The 19,831-nt window shown below is 48.1% G+C and overlaps 1 protein-coding gene across 1 annotated transcript in view; it reads right to left on the bottom strand.

Moving 5' to 3' along the window:
- Positions 1-19,831, bottom strand: part of DOCK1 (dedicator of cytokinesis 1) — a 473,828-nt gene that overhangs the window by 379,417 nt on the left and 74,580 nt on the right. Inside the window, exon 24 of the mRNA XM_040486934.1 lies at positions 12,180-12,288. Coding sequence (XP_040342868.1) covers positions 12,180-12,288 — 109 coding nt within the window. The remainder of the gene's footprint in view (positions 1-12,179; positions 12,289-19,831) is intronic.

Here is a 19,831-nt window from a genome sequence, read left to right as displayed (position 1 = left end):
CCCAGCACCGCGGTCTGTCACCTGGATTCCATGACAGCCTTTCACCCCACTATCTCCTCTCTCAGCTGCTCTAATTTATCCTGCAGGCAGCAGCCCAAGTGACCCACTGAAAAGCCAAGTCTGACCTGACCGGGCCCTTCCCAAATAACTTGACCGTGCGGCCTTCTGGATCCTTAAGAGGTGCACAGGCGTCCAGGTGCACCCTTCCATTCTCTCCCTGCAGTCCTGACCTTCTCCTTGCCGCTCTGTCCAGCCACGGCCACGGATCATCTTGAATTTCATGAGAGCAACACATACCTTCCTGTCTGCTGCCTCGACCTGGAACTCTCCCACCTCCTTTAACCAGCTCTTCCTTGGAACCTTCCTTGAACCCCCAAACTACTTCCAATCCCCCACACCCCCGATATACCTGGTCATCCTATCCCTTACGTTTCCTTAAAAGGACTCATTATGATCTAAAATTAGGGAATTTGGGGCGCCTGGGTGGCGCCGTCGGTTAAGCGTCCGACTTCAGCCAGGTCGCGATCTCGCGGTCCGTGAGTTCGAGCCCCGCGTCGGGCTCTGGGCTGACGGCTCGGAGCCTGGAGCCTGTTTCCGATTCTGTGTCTCCCTCTCTCTCTGCCCCTCCCCCGTTCATGCTCTGTCTCTCTCTGTCCCAAAAATAAACAAATGTTGAAAAAAAAAATTTTAAATTAGGGAATTAGGTCTTTGATGTGCTTTAAATCAAGTATTATAATCTATAACTATATATGGATGGGTTTAGTTATTGGGTTAATTTCCAGCTCCCTCTTAAATGCAATCACCATGAGAATTAAAGCCACTTCGATGTTATTTGTACCCAATGCCTGGCACACAGAATGAACATATTCAACGCATTTTAAAAGTAAATGACCCTGGGGTGCCTGGGTGGTTCCCTTGGTTGAGCGTCTGTCTGGCTCTTGATTTCAGCTCAGGTCATGATCCCAGGGTTGTGGGATTAGGTCCCGCGTCAGGCTCCACACTGACTATGGAGCCTACTAAAGATCGTTTCTCTCTCGGGGCGCCTGGGTGGCTCAGTCGGTTAAGCATCTGACTTCAGCTCAGGTCACGATCTCAAGGTTCAAGAGTTCGAGCCCCACGTTGGCCTCCGTGCTGACAGCTTAGAGCCTGGAGCCTGCTTCGGATTCTGTGTCTCCCTCTCTCTGCCCCTCACTCACTCACTCTCTCCCTCTCTCTCTCTCAAAAATAAATAAACATTAAAAAAAATTTTTTTAAAGATTCTCTCTCTCTGTCCCTTACCCCACTCACACACTCTCTCTAAAATAAGTGAATAAACAAATAAATAATAAAAATGAATGACCAAATAAATGAAGGATGAGGTGCAAGCCATAAACCTGTGTATGAGGCCTGCTCACGCTCCTAGGAACACTGAATAAACCCCAACCGTGATGGAGGGAGGAGGCTGGATGACACCTTGCCCACTGGTGGAGGGTGGGGGGACCAGAGGCAGAGGGCACACACGTGGGAGGGGAGCTCAGGGGAGAGACGTTTGAAGGCCAAGGTCAGGGGCAGAGAGAAGGAAATCACGAGAGCCACAAATTCAAAGGAGTTCTTTCCCCCAGTGAGCATCATGACAGAGGGCAGGACGGCGGAGATGGCTGGGAAACACCTGGAATTCTGCAATCCAAAATTAAATTTTTTTAAGGTTTATTTATTTTTGATAGAGAGAGGGAGAGTGTGAGCGGAGGAGGAGCTGAGAGAGAGGGAGACACAGAATCCGAAGCAGGCTCCAGGCTCCAAGCTGTCAGCACAGAGCCAGATGCCGGGCTTGAACACACGAATCGTGAGATCACGACCTGAGCTGAAGCCGGACGCTTAATCGACTGAGCCACCCAGGCGCTCCTCTGCAATCCCAAATTAAAGCCTTGTCTTCTGACCCAGGTACGAACATGGGGATAATCTGCACGAAGGAAACCTACCACGAAATTGTAAAAAGACAAATGCCACCAACTAATCAATGAAATCATTCACTGCAGGCTGAAAATGCTAAAGGCAAACTCGTAATATTCAACAATGGAAAAAATTAATATGATGAAAAATCACTTGATTAAGTAAATGAATGCACATCAATTCAGGGGCACGTTCTGAACGGGCACACAGCCATCACAATTACAATTATGACTGCTCACTGATATGGAAAGGTGCTTGTGATAGAATGATAAAGAAGCAGTAAACCAAATGGTATCTATGATGGACCATAAAAATGCTCATGCCCAAGCACCCTAACTGGTGGAAAACCAACACAGACGGTTGGTTTCCTGGAGGAGAACGGTGACATCAAGGACTTTCATTTCTGCCACTGCCGCGGCGGGCTGTAAGGTTCCGGTGGGCGGGGGGAGGCGGTCAAGGCAGCAAGCCTATCCAGACAGGCAGCTTCATTTCACGTCTTGAGCACATGGGTAGTACCTCAAGCATCCTGGGGCAGCAGCCAAGAGGACTGTGGAGCCCCCCTGAAAGGCATCGTGGCCAGAAGAGAGATCCAGAAACCCAGGGCTGGGCAACTGCTCTCCAAACTATCAGTCTGGTAGAAGCTGCAAGCGTGGGGTCTGATACGTGCAAGTCCCTCACCCAGACTGCGGAACTCTCTGCAGAGTCTGGAAACCACAGGCCAGAAAGCTGTGTGAGGAAATCGGAAGCACTCGGAGCTAAAGGCTTACTAAGCGCAAGTCATAAAATATTTTCTTCACCTTCCTGTGGTTCTGTTTTGGCTGTTTCTTCTTTGTTGATGTGAGTCACGACTTCACTTCCAAGTGTCTCGTCTTCTGCGTTATCAGGAAAACTTGGGAAATCAGAATAGCCCAGAACATCAGGCACCTGGGGGCTGGGAGCCCGGGTGGAGCCAGCCCTGAAGAGAAACCTGCCCGAGCCTGGACCCCCATGCCCTCCTCCCTCCTGCTGGTGCTGACACAGCAGCCAGAACGTTCTCTACACTAGGTGAGCCCCGGCCACTTCCCATTCCAAGTGTTAACCCAGGGATCAAGACCATCAGCATTAAGCGGGCACCGATTAGACATGAGAAGTCTTGGGTCCCCTCCCCAGAATTACCGAGTGAGAATCTGCCTTTTAACAAGACCTCCAGGTGATCTGTGTGCGCACACTGAGGTCTGGGCTCCTGACGCCGGGTGCCCTGCCCCACCCCGCCGCCCCGCCCCGGCTCTTCCTCACCCACGTGGAGTCCACACGGACTGCCACTGTAGGTTGAACTGTGTCCCAGAAGAAGATCTGTTCCAATCTTCACCCCTAGTACCTGTGAAAGTGACCTTATCTTAGAAATAGTCTTTGCAGACAGACTCAAGTTAACACAAGGTCAGGCAGAAATAGGGTAGGCCGTAAATTCAAGAGGCCTGGTGTCCCTAGAAGAAGAAAAGGGACTCAAAACCTCAGACACGTAGGGGAACATGGTGTGAAGAGGAAAACAAGAGACGGGGGTGATGGGTCTGCGAGCCAGGGACCGACAACGACTGCCAGCCACCGAAGAGCTGGGAGAAGGGACACCTCAGACTCTCTCTTAGAGCACTGTTATGTCTGAGTGTTTGTGTCCCCCCGCCCTGCCCCACATTCATATGTCGAAACCCTGCACCCCAGTGCAATGGTATCAGGAGCTGGGACTTCGGGGAGGTGGTTAAGATGAGATGTGGCCACAAGGGTAGAGCCCCGTGACGGGATTAGTGCCCTGATAAGAATCACCGGAGAGAAATCTTCTCTCCACCCCGTCAGGGGGAAACCAGTCTAGAATACTCCGTGACAGCTGCCCAGACTCAGACAAGCACCAGGAAGAGCTTTGAGAGAATAAGGTTCTCATTAAGAGGCCACGTTCGCAGCACGTTGGTACATCAGCCCTAGGAGGCTGACGCCGCTTCCAGCCGTGGCTTGTCCCCGCAGCTCCTGCGTCTGGGCCCTCCCTCTCCTCTCAGGTCAGCAGGAGAACACTCCGGAAGTCCTGGCCTGTCACAGATTCTCAATCAGGTGCGGCTCTTCCCTTCGTGCCGGCTTCTCCTGAGCCTCAGACCCTCAGCGGCGGGTGTTCTGGTTCAACAGGGTTTCCCCCAACATGACCTGGAAGGTGGCCATTCAAACCACCCCCTCCGTGTCCACATGGGTGATGAGAGACAGACAAGCGAAGCCCTAACATGCATCGATGGGATTAGTCAACACGATCCGCGACCGCCCCTCAACCTCAAAACAGAGCAAGAAACCGTTTAACTGTTTGTTGTTGGTGCCCCATCTCCAGCCTCATCTCCCTGGCTGGTTCCCTCGGGACCCAGAACCACCCAGGGCAAAGGAGGAGGACGACACAGCTCTCACCTCCTTGCCTGACGCAGCCACTAACCCCGGACCAAGAGACGCCACGGGAGCAGATGGCTTCTCAGGACGGAATGGCTCTTCAGCCACACAACTCTGAACTTGAGAGGCTGGGCCCCACCAGGTGGGCAGTAAGGTGGAATCGCACTGAACACAACCATGCAGACCAGAGGCGCACACACTCGTAATCTGGGGGCGCGTCCGCACGGCTCTGGGGACGGCTTTCACAGGACTCGGCAGCATGTGGAAATCTGGCTGCCTCCCAGCAAACCAGGGGGAACAAGGGCTTTGCGGCCCAGAGAGCGCCGGCCACAGAGGCTTCCTAAACCACCGTAATTGGAGACGAGAGCTAGGATCAATCTCAGTTCCCAAACACAGAAAACCGAGTCCTTAAGTTATGACGTAACCGTGAGGTCACGAGCACACTGTGCACACTGCATGTTAGCCAATTTGACAATAAATTATATTTAAAAAAAATATATATGTTCTTGAAAAACACTACAGGATACAGGGAAATATACATGGAAAAAAATAAAAGTTGTAAAAGTACATGTATATACACGTATATATACATACACATGAATATACACGTATATACAGATCATATATACCACATACCCTCATATATATCTGATGATGCCACGGAGAAAAAGCGCGCCATCATAAAAACAAAACCACGAACAGTGTAATTAATCTATGGGAGGCGAATGATAAACGAGTCTTATTTTTCTTAATCAACGTTTTGGCATGTTCCATTTTTCTACCAAGATCACAGTTACATTTATAACTGAGGCCAAGGACACAATAAACACCCACATGGCTTAAGAGAACCGTTAAGACTTCACATCCTTCCGCAATCTCAAACACAGCACAAGAAGCACAAAATAGGAGGGCTCCGGAAGCAGGGGCGGAGCGGGCAGCAGCTATTTCTGTAAACGAGGCCCCCGGTAGGTCGAGAGTCACCTGTGAGCCTTGTCTCCTCACCCGCAAGGGAGCCCTATGACTTCGGATCCTTATTTGTCACCATCGCTAATACCGTGTGATTGTTTTCCTAAACTTCCAAATCTGTGGCAGGCAGTGTGGACCCCAGATGCGAGCTTAGAAACAGAAAAAAAGCAGAGCACCCATGTGGTTCAGTCAGTTAAGTGTCCAGCTCTTGATTTAGGCTCAAGTCATGACCTTGCAGTTTGTGAGATCGAGCCCCATGTCGGGCTCTGTGCTGACAGTGTGGGGCCTGCTTGGGATTCTCTCTCTCTCTCTGCCCCTCCCTCTGCTCATGCTCTCTCTCTCTCTCTCTTTCTCTCAATAAATAAATCAACATTAAAACTAAAGAAATGGACAAAAAGCAACAAAATCTTCTGATAAGGAAGAATTTTGGATAAGCCATACGGCAAGTGAGTACGGCTCATTTCAAGCCAGGATATGGTTTTTAAGGAAATGAAACAGCTTCTCAGACGACAAAACTCACCCAAAATGGCATTTACCGCTATCACGGCGCAACTTATTCCCAACACAATCCCTTCCAGAAGCGGCCAGACAGAAACGACACTGTGAATGGTTAAAAGGAAGCCTGTACCCAGGGGGAGCCCCGGGAAGGAAGACAAAGCCCCCCCACATCCGTGAGCCAACTTCAGCTTGGGGGCCTCAAATTCAATTACTCTTCACCCCCCTCCAAACCACACACCGTGAGGCAAAGTCGCTGAGCCGCGGGGGCCTCCAGCTTTGTGAGACAACGGGAGACACACAGAAAACGAATCATATTCTCATGCTAAACCGAAGAGAAGGAACACCAGAAGAAACCTCAAGAATGGTGAGAAGCAGCATTTTTCAAATGTGGGGTGAGACGTGCGAGCCATTCAGGAAAAGAATTGAGTGCTTGTCAACGAGCAATTTGGTTTTTGTGTATTTGTGGGTTTTTTTAGAGAGACACATTAATTCAGAACAGACTAAAGGGTACCAGACAAGAATAGAAAATGCCAGAGGGAAGCACATAGGATAAGGGTAAGAACCTTTTCATGAAACATTTTCCAGCTTCAGAGACACATACCCCCAAAATCTATTTCTTACTGTGGATCACAGTCAAAGTTCCCCTCTAGACAAAGTTCTGGAATTCACAGCCACAGACACACAAGCAGACTATGCTGAGGAGGCAGGATATTCTTTTCTAGGATCATCCCACACAGCTAATATGTTAGTAATATTTGTGGAATTCAGGGAAGGCAGCAATTCCTGCCCCACCGCCCCAAGTCCAGCACCGCAATCCACGAGGGGTCGAGAAAGAGGACCACCTACTGCCAACAAAGGGGGTCCAAGCCCGAGATTTGGTCCTCCAAGAAGCCTTCGTGACCAGCCCCATCAAACTCCCTTTACTCCCCTGCAGACACACCCATGTGGGGGCATGCAGTCAAAGTATTTTTAATTGCTTCACGAGTGACCATAGAATATGTCCACTTGGATGGAAAGGCCCACCAGAAATGCTGTTTATGCCTTTACAGTCTCAAAGCCTCGGACCCAGAGCTGTTGTCTACTGCTGAGGATGGCAGGTATGGGCCCTGTTTCTGAAAATCACTGGATGGCCGGTGCTTAGCAGTGTCCCCCTGGGGAGCTGAATAGAAAAGTATGGCTCTTGAGGGGCACCTGGGTGGCTCGGTCCGTTGAGCATCCGACTTTGGCTCAGGTCATGATCTCACGGTTCATGAGTTCAAGCCCCGCGTCAGGTTCTCTCTGCTGTCAGTGCAGAGCCCACGCCGGAGCCTCTGTCTCCATCTCTCTGCCCCACCCCCCACTCTCAAAATTAAACAAACATAAAAAAAAAAAAAAAGGGGGGCGCCTGGGTGGCTCAGTCGGTTGAGCATCCAACTTTGGCTCCGGTCATGATCTAACGGTTTGTGGGTTCGAGCCCTGCATCGGGCTCTGTGCTAATGGCTCGGAGCCTGGAGCCTGCTTTGGATTCTGTGTCTCCCTCTCTCTCTGCCTCTCCCCTGCTCGTGTTCTCTCTCATTCTCTCTCTCTCTCTCTCTCTGAAAAATAAATAAACATTAAAAAAATTTTTTTTAATGGCAAAAAAAGAGAAGTGTGGCTCTTGGAACTAGGCAAGCCAGACTTAAGTCATCACTGTGCCTCACATGAGCCATGTGGCCTTGGGCAAGTTAGTTACCGTCTCTGAAACCTGAAACCAATGGTAGTACCTATTTAATAGTATAACCATAGACATCTAATAAGAGGATCCATGTCAAGCACTTAGAACAGAAAGCGATCAATGAATGTCGGCTGTTGTAATTCCAGCACGTGGAGCTCCAGATTCCATCAACCACTGGAATTAATGCGGGGAGATTTCCCAACGTCCAGATGTTTGATGTTCTCTAGGGGAGGGACTCTACTTGTGTCTCTAAGAATTAAAGGCTAGGAGGGCTGGCGGGATCGGCTATGGAGATTTCTGAATGGCGGGAACCGGAAGCTGACCCATTTCTCCGGGCAGCTGGAAAGCATCACGGCTTTCTGAGAAAAAGAAGGCTGTCGCCAGATGTGAGTTTCAGGAAAACACTGAAATACAGTCAGGAAACAAGACAGGGCAGGTGCCGCACTGAGGGTGTAGGGAGTTAAGACGCTTTCTGCACAAATTTATCAAGAAAAGCTGAGGACGTGAACGAACACAGATCTGTGCTACCAGAGCAAAGGTGGGCAAAGGGAAGACAAGGCCGTGGAAGAGCATGGCCGTGTCGGGCTAGGAGAGGCTGCATCTGAGGGCCACTGGGTCATACTCGGGAGAGAGGCAGACCACGATTGCACAGGGGAGAGCAGAGAGCAGAACCGGAGGGCACTGGCAATGGACACAAGGACCCTCTCGTGGGACAGAAAAAAGAGGGCAGCATGATGGCAGACAAGGATCCCACCAGCACCTGCTGAGTGTTGAGAATGTCTGGCCATGATTATAGACGAGGTGAAAGGGGCCATCTGATATACACGCAGAACATTCTAGACTGAGAGGAAGGGTAAGGGACTGATCCGAAGCCCAGCGGCAGGGGCGGGGCGGGGAGACCTGCACAGGTAGGTTACTTTCAGGTAGCAGGAACGGCAAGCGAGAAAGGAAAGGTGATGCCAGACAGGTCCTGGCGGGTTCACAGCAGAGCAGACAGACTGGCGCCACTTGCCGCACAGAGGTGGTGGCAGGGGGGTGAGGACGAGCCGCAAGCTTGAGAGGGTCCCAGAACTAGCTGGCAAGGTAAATTCACTGAGGAATTTCAAATGTCAATTTTTTTTTTTTTTTTTTTTTTAGTAAAATGGTACAGTTGCTATGGAAAAGCATACGGTAATTCCTCAGAAAGTTAAACACAGTATTACCATACGACAGGGCATTTCCACATGCGATACGTACCCAAAACAAGGGAGAGCGGAGACTTGAACAGTTGTTTGTAAACTGACGTTCAGAGCGTTATTCGCCATGGCCCAAAGGTGTAAACAACCCAAGCGTCCACGGGTAGACGCGTAAATAAACAAAAACGGACACACAGTCAAGAGAATACCGTTCCGCCTCAGAAAGGAAGGAAATTCCGACAGCCGCTACACCGAGGATGAACCCCGAAGACGTTCCCCGGGCGAAACAAGCCGGTCACGGAGGGACGAATGCTGTGTGATTCCACGTGCGTGGGGAACTTGGAATAGAAACGTTTCTAGAGACAGAACACAGGATGGTGGGTGCCAGGAGCTGGGGCAGGGCAAGAACAAGAGTCACGCTTTACCGGGGACAGAGCTCCTCTGTGGGGAGAAGAATGAAGTCCTGGAGACGGACGGTGGCAGTGGGTGCACCACCGTGTGAACGCACTTAGTGCCACACGGCCGAACCCTTGACAGCGGTTAAGATGGCGGGCGCCTGGTGGCCCAGGTGGTTAAGCACCTGACTCTTAACTTTGGCTCAGGTCACGATCTCAGGGTTGGGAGACGTGAGTCCTACCTCGGGATCTTCGCCCGGGGCAGCGACTGCTTGAGATTCTGGGGGCACCTGGGTGGCTCAGTCGGTTAAGCCTCCGACTCTCGGTTTCGGCTCGGGTCGTGATCTCGTGGTTGGTGGGTTCAAGCCCCGTGTCGGGCTCTGTGCTGACAGTGCACGGCCTGTTTGGGATTCTCTCTCTCTCTCTCTCTCTCTCTCTGCCCCTCCCACGTGCTCGCTCTCTCAAATAAGTAAACTTTAAAAAAAAAAAAAGAAGAAGAAGAGATTCTCTCTCCCTCTCTCTGCCCCTCCCCTTCCCCACTCGTGCACTCACGCGTGCTCTCTCTAAATAAATAAATAAGTTGTTAAGGTCATACATCGGTATGTTAACTACCATAATAAAAATTTTTTCAGGACCTGGGAGCAGCCCTAAGGTTCGGGGCATTAACTGAAGGACAGCAAAGCAGCACAAAGGTGAGTCTGTCTTCAGAAACACATGGGTGCCCCAGAGCAGGACCTAGAAGTGGGGGCAACCCAGGCCACCTGGCAGAGAAGTGAATAACGTTCAGTCCACACGTTGACTGTAGTGGCCTCTCCCACTACACAAAACATACCCAAGCATTCTCGAATTTGTGTGTGTGCTTGCGTACGTGAAACGCCCCTAGTAAAAAGTCTGTCACGGAGTCAAATGGAAGCCAGGAATGTTGACAACATCTGATGCCACATTTATACGGCAGCTACTTATTTCCCCAAACTCCTATTTTCTTTTTTAATTTTTTTAATGTTTATTTATTTTTGAGAGAGAGAGAGAGAGAGAGAGGCAGAGCGCGAGCAGGAGAGGGGCAGAGAGAGAAGGAGACACAGAATCCGAAGCAGTCTCCAGGCTCTGAGCCGTCCACACAGAGCCCGACGCGGGGCTCGAACCCACAGACTGTGAGATCACGACCTGAGCCGAAGTCGGACGCTTAACCACCTGAGCCACTCAGGCGTGCCCCTCCCCAAAGTCTTCTTGACACTGTCTTCCTTGAGGCATAAATGCTGGGGCTGAGTCTACAATCTGCAAGGTGGATGGGGGAGGGGGGGCAGCTGTAGCTCTGAGAAGGTGACTGCAGGGTGCAGGCTCCAGCGGACGAAGCAGCCCGCCCCCCCCACCCCAGCCTCCAACCCCATCAGCTTACCGCCCACGATGCCAGGAAGGCACGAGAACATGTGGTCTTCCCAGTCATAGATGAGGGCACCCAGATCATCTCAAAAATCGAAACGGCCACCAAGGGCCACCCTTTGGGAGACAACACGTAACCCTGACGAAACGCCACAGTCTTCTTCACATCCTCTCTACAGAACGTGATTCACAAGTGCGTTTCCATTTCCACAGAGCAAGACCTAAAGAGCCAGAACGATGCAAAAACCAGGGTCCTGGGATGGAAGTCTTTAAATCTCACATGCAGAGAGAGCACCTAATGTGCAAAAACACAAGGTACAAAATTAGCAGTGAGGGAGTCAACGCTGCAAATAAAGCTCGGTCGCCGGTCGCGCAGATGGAAAGGCGGAATCCATGCGTGAACGTCACTGACTTCGCTCCCGTCTTAAAATAAAACACCCACCACCAGAGGAAGGTCTTGCAAGACTCCAGTCACTAAATAACTTGACATAGAGGGAGGTGGGCAGACAAAAGTCAAGCCCAGTCAAATTTAATAATGTAAGAGTACATTTAGGAATCTAAAATGACTTCTGGGCTCAAACTTCTGCAATTTTTATCTATTCTTACGCCAGCCGCACCTGTTTTTCTGAAATGCCACAGGATGTGGTAGTAAATGTACTGAACGCATGGCTAATTTTAACCCTGGAACAATAAGGAAGCTTTAGGCAAGATCAAGTTGCCAAAATAGTTCCCCGAAAACTTCAAAATACCCACCACGTCGCTTTCTCTATAGATCACTAGTCTCTTTATGCCAAATTCACATAAAGATCAAGAAATTACATGGAAGGATCCAACGGCGCGGCCAGAGAGCTGCACCCCGTCGGAGATCACAGGGCCACTGCGGCTCTATCCACGTCGAGCTGCGCCGGTGCCCGTGGTCACAGCACCCGTGACACACATCTGACGCACACACGCCTTTGTTCCGGGCTCAATGGCAGACTTCAAAGTAGGTAAGTCACTTTCTAAAACACGAGTTAAACCAGAAGATTCTTGTTCTCTGAAGGAATCGGCCTGGGCAGCAAACTGCAAACCGCACCTCCTTCTGCAGTAGGTCAGCCCCACGGAAACTGCCAGAACAGGGGAGCCCAAGAGTGTGCGGGCCCTGAGGCTCCTCCACGGACCCTCCCTGTGCTCTGCCTCCCGGCACCTCCACACCAGAAGCGTCCCACAGACCAGAGGTGAAGGCATCTTTCTTCCAAAGGGCAACAAGGCGAGAACAAGTAATTAAAGGTGGTCGGTGAGGCCCCTGGGACCTGGGACCGCTGGATTCCTCACTCTTCTACGCAAGCAAAACACACGCTGTAGGGCGAAGACGTATCCCCATTCCCACAGCAAGGCTTGCGGTCCGACTGAGGCCTGGGACATCTACAACCTCTTCCTGGCCCCCAAGATATCCTGGCAAGTGACACGCAAACATGACTCTCTTCAACATCCTCATATTCCCATAAAGGAAACTGAGAACATCTCCTTGCCGAGGGGCAGAGAGAGAGCAATGGCAGTATTTAACAGCCTCGAAAGAAGAAGGAAAAAAAAAAGAATGTTAACGCCCAGGGAGCAGGATTATGCGCACGACAGATGCCACCCCTGGGCCTTTACTCCCGTTCACGCTCTGCAGGAGGGACAGGCGCCGGCTCTCGCCCCACCCGGGGGGGCCCTGCGGCTAACGGTGCCCCCTGAGGACGGCCGGTCCTCCTGCACACGAGGGCCTACCTTCACCCGGACGGTCTGGTCCGACTCGCCCCTCATCATGTCGCTGATGGATCGGAAGAGCTGAAGCAGGGACTCCATGAAGTCGGCCTCTCCTTTGTCTTCGTACAGTCTGCAAAGGAGCACACACAAGTCTGTGGGGCCTGGCAGACCGGGCCTCCCCATGGTCCGCTCCTGCCCCTACAGCCTCGACGGGTGCTGCCTGAGCGGCAGGGGAGAACGGGAGGAACGTCCTCCACACCCGGGGAACACAGGAGGCAGTTCGGAAACGGGGTTCGTCTGCAAGACCCAGCTAGAGAGGCAAGTCTCCACGCTGAGCGAGCTGGTTTTTAACCACACCGTTTATCGCTTTTTTTTCAGTGTAACGTAAGCCATCTTCTCAATCTGAAACACACAGAAATGCACGGATAGGGAGGGACGGAGAGAAAGAGAGAGGAAGGAACAGAGGAAGGAGGAAGAGAGAAATTCCGCTTTAATTCTACCCTACAGAGAGGACACCAGTAATATGTTGGCGTGTTTCCTGCCAGTGTTTTATAAACCCACACTGTCCCATGATTAACATAAATTTAATTTCCTGAATTTAACCCGATCTCGTAACCATTTGCAAACGGCATTATGATAGTAAATTCAAAATTACTTTATTTCAGAGTGATGACACTACACAAATTCATGCATCACAGAACTGGTAATGGAAAAATGTTTAGGAGGTGGAGTATATTCAATAAACGGATAATAAAGACGTACATTGGCTACATGTATGCAAATACACGTTACTAATAATAAATAAGCTTCATCTATAAATCATTGATTAGCAGTGACTTCAAATTGCTGTGTTACTAAAAAGCAATGCATCTGCATTTTAAAATGTCGCCATGCAGATGTTTTCTTAACATAGACTAGTTTTCTGCCTAATTAAAAGTAGACCATACCTGAAAACTTGAGTACAAAGGGAAATTTTGTAAACTAAGTGGTAATTAATTACCCTAGAGGTAATCTTATATTTAAATGAGTTCCATTGGAAAGCAACAAATTCTGTCTAAAATGGGAAACTGCAACCTGGTGTATCGGTTTTGCAAAGGATTTTATTCAATAGGAGTTTGTTTAAACGGTGCATGGCAAACAAAAGTATAGAGTCGTGAACTTCTGCTAGCGGTAACACCACCAAACAACACGGCAACGTTTTAGAGAGTAGTACAAACACTTGGGGAGGCTTCAGGCGTGTAGTCATTCTCGTCCACAGGACATCTGTCAATTCCTAGAGCTGCATGGGGCAGAAGACTAAAAACCACACCGAAAACCTCTGTAGAGTTTTTATTAGCCTCCAAAGACAATGAATGACAATGACCTAGAAAATGCCAGGGGGCAGGGTCCCAGATGACCCAGCAGACTCTCACCCGAAAACCCTGAAGAACCAGAAGCAAATGGAGACAGAGGATTTACCAAGGCTACACACAGCCTTGACCCCGTACAGCATGTGTAGAGTACAAGGTCATTCCCACTGTCTCTGCCTACAGAGTGAAAGGAGGAATCATGTCTGGAAGAAGAGCACATTATCCTGAGCTACATTAAAATAAAGCTTAACTATGGGGCGCCTGGGTGGCGCAGTCGGTTGAGCCTCCGACTTCAGCCAGGTCACGATCTCGCGGTCCGGGAGTTCGAGCCCCGCGTCGGGCTCTGGGCTGATGGCTCGGAGCCTGGAGCCTGCTTCCGATTCTGTGTCTCCCTCTCTCTCTGCCCCTCCCCCATTCATGCTCTGTCTCTCTCTGTCCCAAAAAATAAATAAACGTTGAAAGAGATTGTGAGACTCGGTAAAAAGTAAGATCAAGGGGAACCTGGGGAGCTCGGTCGGTTAAGCATCTGACTTCAGCTCAAGTCACGATCTCGCGGTCTGTGGGTTCGAGCCCCGCGTCAGGCTCTGGGCTGATGGCTCGGAGCCTGGAGCGTGTTTCCGATTCTGTGTCTCCCTCTCTCTCTGCCCCTCCCCCGTTCATGCTCTGTTTCTCTCTGTCCCAAAAATAAATAAAAAATGTTGAAAAAAAAAAATAAAGCTTAACTAAACATAGCAAAAGAACAGATCACATGGCCAAATCAAAAAAAAAAAAAAAAAAAAAAGGAAGACGACAACAGAAACAGAACCACAGGTAGTCAAGATATTGCAATTAGCAGGACACCTGGGTGTCTCAGTTGATTAAGCGTCCAACTCTTGATTTCAGCTCAGGTCATGATCTCACGGTTCATGAGATCGAGGCCCATGTCGGGCTGTACACTCCACAGCACAGAGCCCGTTTGAGATTCTCTCTGGCCCCTTCCCTGCTCGTGCTCGCTCGCTCACTCTCTTAAAGTAAATAAACCTAAAAAATATGTATTGCAATTAGCTAGCAAAAATGTCAACATAAATATAATTATCATATTTTAAAACAAAAAATGAAGAAATTAAAAAGATGGAAATATGAAAAATAGAAAGATGAGAAACAGAAGGTAAGATGGGAAAGTTTAGTACAGAAATTAATCTATAGCAAAGAATCAAATTAAAACTTTGAAACTAAAAATAGAATATCCAAAATTAAGAATTCATTATATGGGTTAAATTGAAATTAGACAAAGTAAAAGGCAGAATTAGTGAAATGGAAGATGCTCAGCATGAAAATAAGCACAGAGACAAAAATATAGAAAGGCGTACTAGAGATTGTAGGGTATAATAAGGGGGTCTAATATATATGTAATTGAAGAACATAAACAGGTGGGTAAAAGAGGAGGGCCTGGTGGCTCAGTTAAGCAGATGACTCTTGATTTCAGTTCAGGTCACAATCTCATGGTTTCATGAGTTCAAGCCCCACATCAGGCTCCATGCTGTTAGTGCAGTGCCTGCTTGGGATTCCCTATCTCCCTCTCTCTCTGCCCCTCCCCCACTCGCTCTCTCTTGCAAAACAAATAAACTTAAAAAATAATAATAAAACAGATGGATAAAAGAGAAAGTTAACAAAAAGACAGTAAATATACACCCAACATATTACTCAATTACAACATATGTAAATAAACTACCTACTCAGTTAAAAGGATTTTCACACTATAAGAAATAAAGCTATAGCTATGTGTTGTATGCAAGACACAGACCTTAAATATAAGGACACAGAAAGGTTAAAAGTAAAAAAAAAAAAAAAAAAAAAAGAGGGAGGCAAGGTAGATATTCCATGCAAATAAATATTAACCAAAAGATAAAGGGAATGTTTTCATATTTATTAAGGGATACAGTCACACCTCAAAGACACTACAGGCTCAGTTTCCAGACCACCACAATAAAATAAAATAAAACAAAATAAAGAGACTCAAAGCTAAGTTTTTGGTTTCCCAGTGCATATGAAAAATAGGTTTACACTACAGTGCCGTCTGTTAAATGTGCGACAGCGTCATACCTTAAATAAATGTGCATACCTTAATTTAAAAAATATTGTTGGGGCACCTGGGTGGCTCAGTTGGTTAAGCGTCCAACTTCAGCTCAGGTCATGATCTCACGGTCTGTGAGTTCAAGCCCCGCGTCGGGCCCTGCGCTGACAGCTCAGAGCCTGGAGCCTGCTTCGGATTCTGTGTCTCCCTCTCTCTCTGCCTCTCCCCTGCTCATGCTCTGTCTCTCTCTCTCTCAAAAACAAATAAAAACATTAAAAAAAATTCTTTTTGAATATTGTTAAAAATGTTAATGATCATCTGGGGTTTCAGCCATTTATAACACCATAACAAATATAATAATAATGAAAAGTTTGAAATATTGCAATAATTGACAAAATGTGACACAGATATGAAGTGAGCAAATGCTTTTAGGAAAATGGCACCAATACACTTGCCTAACACAGGGTTGCCGCAAACCTTCGATTTATAAAACTCACAGTATCTGCAAAGTGCAATAAAGCAGGTTGTGCCCATAAATCCACAAGAGAGAGATTACAATTCTGTATCTGTATGCCCCCAATAACACAGCTTCAAAATCTGGAAGGTATAATTAATGAGTCTCTATTATATTTAAAATTCTAGCAGGAATCCCTCTGGTGAAAATTTAAGTATTAGTTTCTCTGCTTCCACTCAAGATGTTTCAAACACCAAAATGGTTAGTATTTTCCAGCAATCCCACTGATGCATCTTTCTGTAGTGAAAGGGAGGCCTCTAGAGTCTCACCTCTGTGTTTTATGAAATGAACCAAGAAGAGTCCCTTGCATGACCCACCTTGAGGTGGAGGAAGGGGTGAGAGGAAAGAACTCAGAGGGCTATCAGTAGATAAGCAGAAAACAGAGTAAGACCTAGTGATCATTCCTTGCTCTATTTATACGTTGTATAAGTATTCATTATCAAGGAATGACAAAATTGTTGTCTATTAACTACATTCTATTTTTGTGACCCAGGAAATGAGAACAGAATGACAGAGAGGCAACAACTTATTCATGATCAATAACTCATTATTCACAAAGCTAACGCCAGATGACAGGCAGAGCCGCCACAAAGCACCGGAAAGACAGAAGAGGAACACGGCAATAACTAGCTTTAGTAATTTGCTTCAGAAGATCTGATGCAGGATGTGTCTGTTTTCTGGCTTCCTAGTTAATGTGATCCACCCACACAGAAAACACAGACAAACAAAAACCAGCGGAGAAGTGCCCCCGGCTGTCAGGAATCCTTCTGTGGGTTCTGAACCAAATGTCTTTGGGCCAGAGTTTTAAAACGGCTGTTCTCACTTCAAAACAAAACGAGCTTTCTCAACAAAACAGAAAAAGCACAGATTCGCACAGTGAGGAAGGTAGCGGGATAATCTTCTGTATCTTCCTCTCCAAAGTTTCACCTCTTTGTTCTTTGGAAGAATAATGACTATCAATTAGCCGGGAATTTTACAAACGTAGGACAATACCCGAAAACACAGCCAACCGTTTTGAAAGGAGAAAAATAAAGGACCCCTAACGTTTATTCCAACTGCAAAGAGAAAAACACTCTTGTCGCCTCCAGCTGTGAGCACAACTGTCTTTCTCCCAAGGTAACAAACGTGGTGCAGGTAAGAAAATGGGAACCCTGGTTTGCTTGCTCCCCCGGCTCTGAAAACACCCCACCAGAGAGCTGCTCACATCTCATCATGCAGCACATACTCCCGATACCTGCGTAGGACATGGGCTTGCTTTCTCTTTTTTTTTTTTTCCAACGTTTATTTATTTTTGGGACAGAGAGAGACAGAGCATGAACGGGGGAGGGGCAGAGAGAGAGGGAGACACAGAATCAGAAACAGGCTCCAGGCTCTGAGCCATCAGCCCAGAGCCTGACGCGGGGCTCGAACTCCCGGACCGCGAGATCGTGACCTGGCTGAAGTCGGACGCTCAACCGACTGCGCCACCCAGGCGCCCCGGGCCTGCTTTCTCTTTAAGCGGCCTGTACAAAACAGGAATATGAAGACCTCCTGAAATGTACAGTGGGGTGACGGGGGTGGGGGTGGGGAGAGCGAGACCCTCCTCAAGTCCTTAGTCCCGTGGTCCACGGTTTGAAGACCGTGCCCTTGTTCCTTCCCACAGAATCTTGAGTTGTCAGCAGTTTCAGACTACAGGTTTGAATCTCAGGAATCTGATCTTATCTACATAATGTGGCTACAACCGGGTTCTAAGTTTTGAAAGGAACGTATTGTTGCTCTCTGCCCTCAGGGGTACAGTCGGGGCTCCAAAGCCCATTACGAACTTACAGGAGGGAGGAGGAAAAGGCAGAGGAGGGAAGGCAGGAGGGAAGGACCTCGCCGTCAAAACCTTCGTGTTAGCTACAGTATCCGGATGAGGTCCGGGATGCCCAGACAAGGGCCTTGGGAGCCTTAGAAAGTCTCACGGCCTTTTGGCAACTGCCGCTGCTCGCCTTGCGACCTCTCTGCTCTTTTGTCCTGAACAGTCCCAGCTCTTCACAAACAAGTCATCCAAGCAAAGAAACTCCTTTGGGATCAGGCCTGGCCCCCTGCTGGGGCCACTCCAGGACAAAGGCCGGCAGAGGGATCACGGTCAATGCCAATACCATGCTGCCAAGCGCCAAAACAAAGGCACTCCTAAGGATATGGAACCGAAACCCCTCCCGCGGGTCACAGGCAAGGACCTGCTGAGCATTTCGCTCCACTTCTGCAGAGACAGTAAGACTGAATCACATCTGTGTGTCATGCAGGGCTCCGGTGATTTAAAGCCAAGGAGGTACTAGTGACAGGAGTCTCTGAGACTGACCCCCAAACTAAAAGGGAGAACAGCTCTCAGGGGCCTAATTAAGTAGAACTTAGTAACTCAGAGTAAGTTAGGGGCGTTCTTAGCTGTCAGGCAACAGAAATTCAGGTTAAAAGCAGGAGGAAGAGAATGTTAATCACCTATCCGATATACACTTCTCCCTTACTCCTGCACTGAAACAACCCTGATTTTGTGGAAAGCATCAATAACTCCACCTAAAAATCTATTCCAGGCACACCTGGGTGGCTCCGTTAGTTAAGTGCGTGACTCTTGGTTGCGGCTCAGGTCACGATCTCTCGGTTCATGACTGGGACCCCACATCGGGCTCTGTGCTGGAGGTGAGGAGCTTGCTTGGGATTCTCTCTCCCTCTCTCTCTGCCTCTTCTCCCACCCTCCAAATAAATAAACAAACTTAGAAAAAACATAAAAATCTTTTCCAGCCTCCCTTGCATCTAGGGTGGTCATGTGACATAGTTCTGGCCACTCAGATGAAAGCACGTGACGCTTTGTAGGGGGTGAGAAAGTTCTTTAAAAAGGAGAGTAACTAGGAGGCTGTTTATGCCACACCTTCCCCTCTCTGCTGTTTAGAATGCAGGTCTGATGCCAGGAGGGGCAGGAGCCACCTCAGGACCACAGGACAAAGAGACAGACTCTAAGGATGTAGAGCAGAAAGGCAAACGGAGCCAAGGACATGGGGAAACCAGGGAACAAGTGCATGAGTTCCGGAATCTTCCTCTGGGCTAGATGTTGTGTATGGAGTTAGGGAGAAGTAAAGCTCATCTGGTGAAGCCACGTTAAGCTAGGCTTTCCTGTAACACAAAGCCAATCATATTCCTAACCTCTAGGAAGACTGATCAAATTCAACACTGATGGGCCATGGTTCTAAGATATCATGCCATTTGTATTTGGAGACTGAAAGAGATTAAGAGAAAGAAAGAACTTTGCCAAAGGTTCACTTGGGTGACCCCAATCTTTTCCAGCTGCATTATTTTGTACAAGATTATGGCACTTACTACAATAGCAGAAACACACTGATTATCAATGCACGTTCCTTTTGATTCCTAATCTCTGAATGAGAAGGAAAGTCAGCAGTGTGTTTGGGAAGGAAATGAGCATCACCAAACCCCTGACTCGATGTCATGTTGATTACAAATTGTACAAGGTTAAATTTCTTTCAAATAAAACATGACAAAACCTATACATATCACCTATTCCATTCTCTCAAGTTCATGCTCTCACCTTAGTGCAGATTTTGGTTTAGGGTAATTAAGGATTTAAATTTAGTGGGGAAAAATACAAAAGCAAGAGAGAGGGTGACAAGAAGTTCATTTTCATAGAATTAATTTTATTAATTTATTATATTTAATAATAAAATTAAATTAAACAAAATTAAAATAAAATAAAATAAAATAAAATAAAATAAAATAAAATAAAATA

Source organism: Herpailurus yagouaroundi, unplaced genomic scaffold (genome assembly GCF_014898765.1).
Source record: "Herpailurus yagouaroundi ecotype Mexico unplaced genomic scaffold, PumYag 163, whole genome shotgun sequence".
In the NCBI taxonomy this organism is placed as follows: domain Eukaryota; kingdom Metazoa; phylum Chordata; class Mammalia; order Carnivora; family Felidae; genus Herpailurus; species Herpailurus yagouaroundi.
Note: the sequence above shows the minus strand (reverse complement) of the source record. Positions and strands in the feature narration are given on the sequence as shown.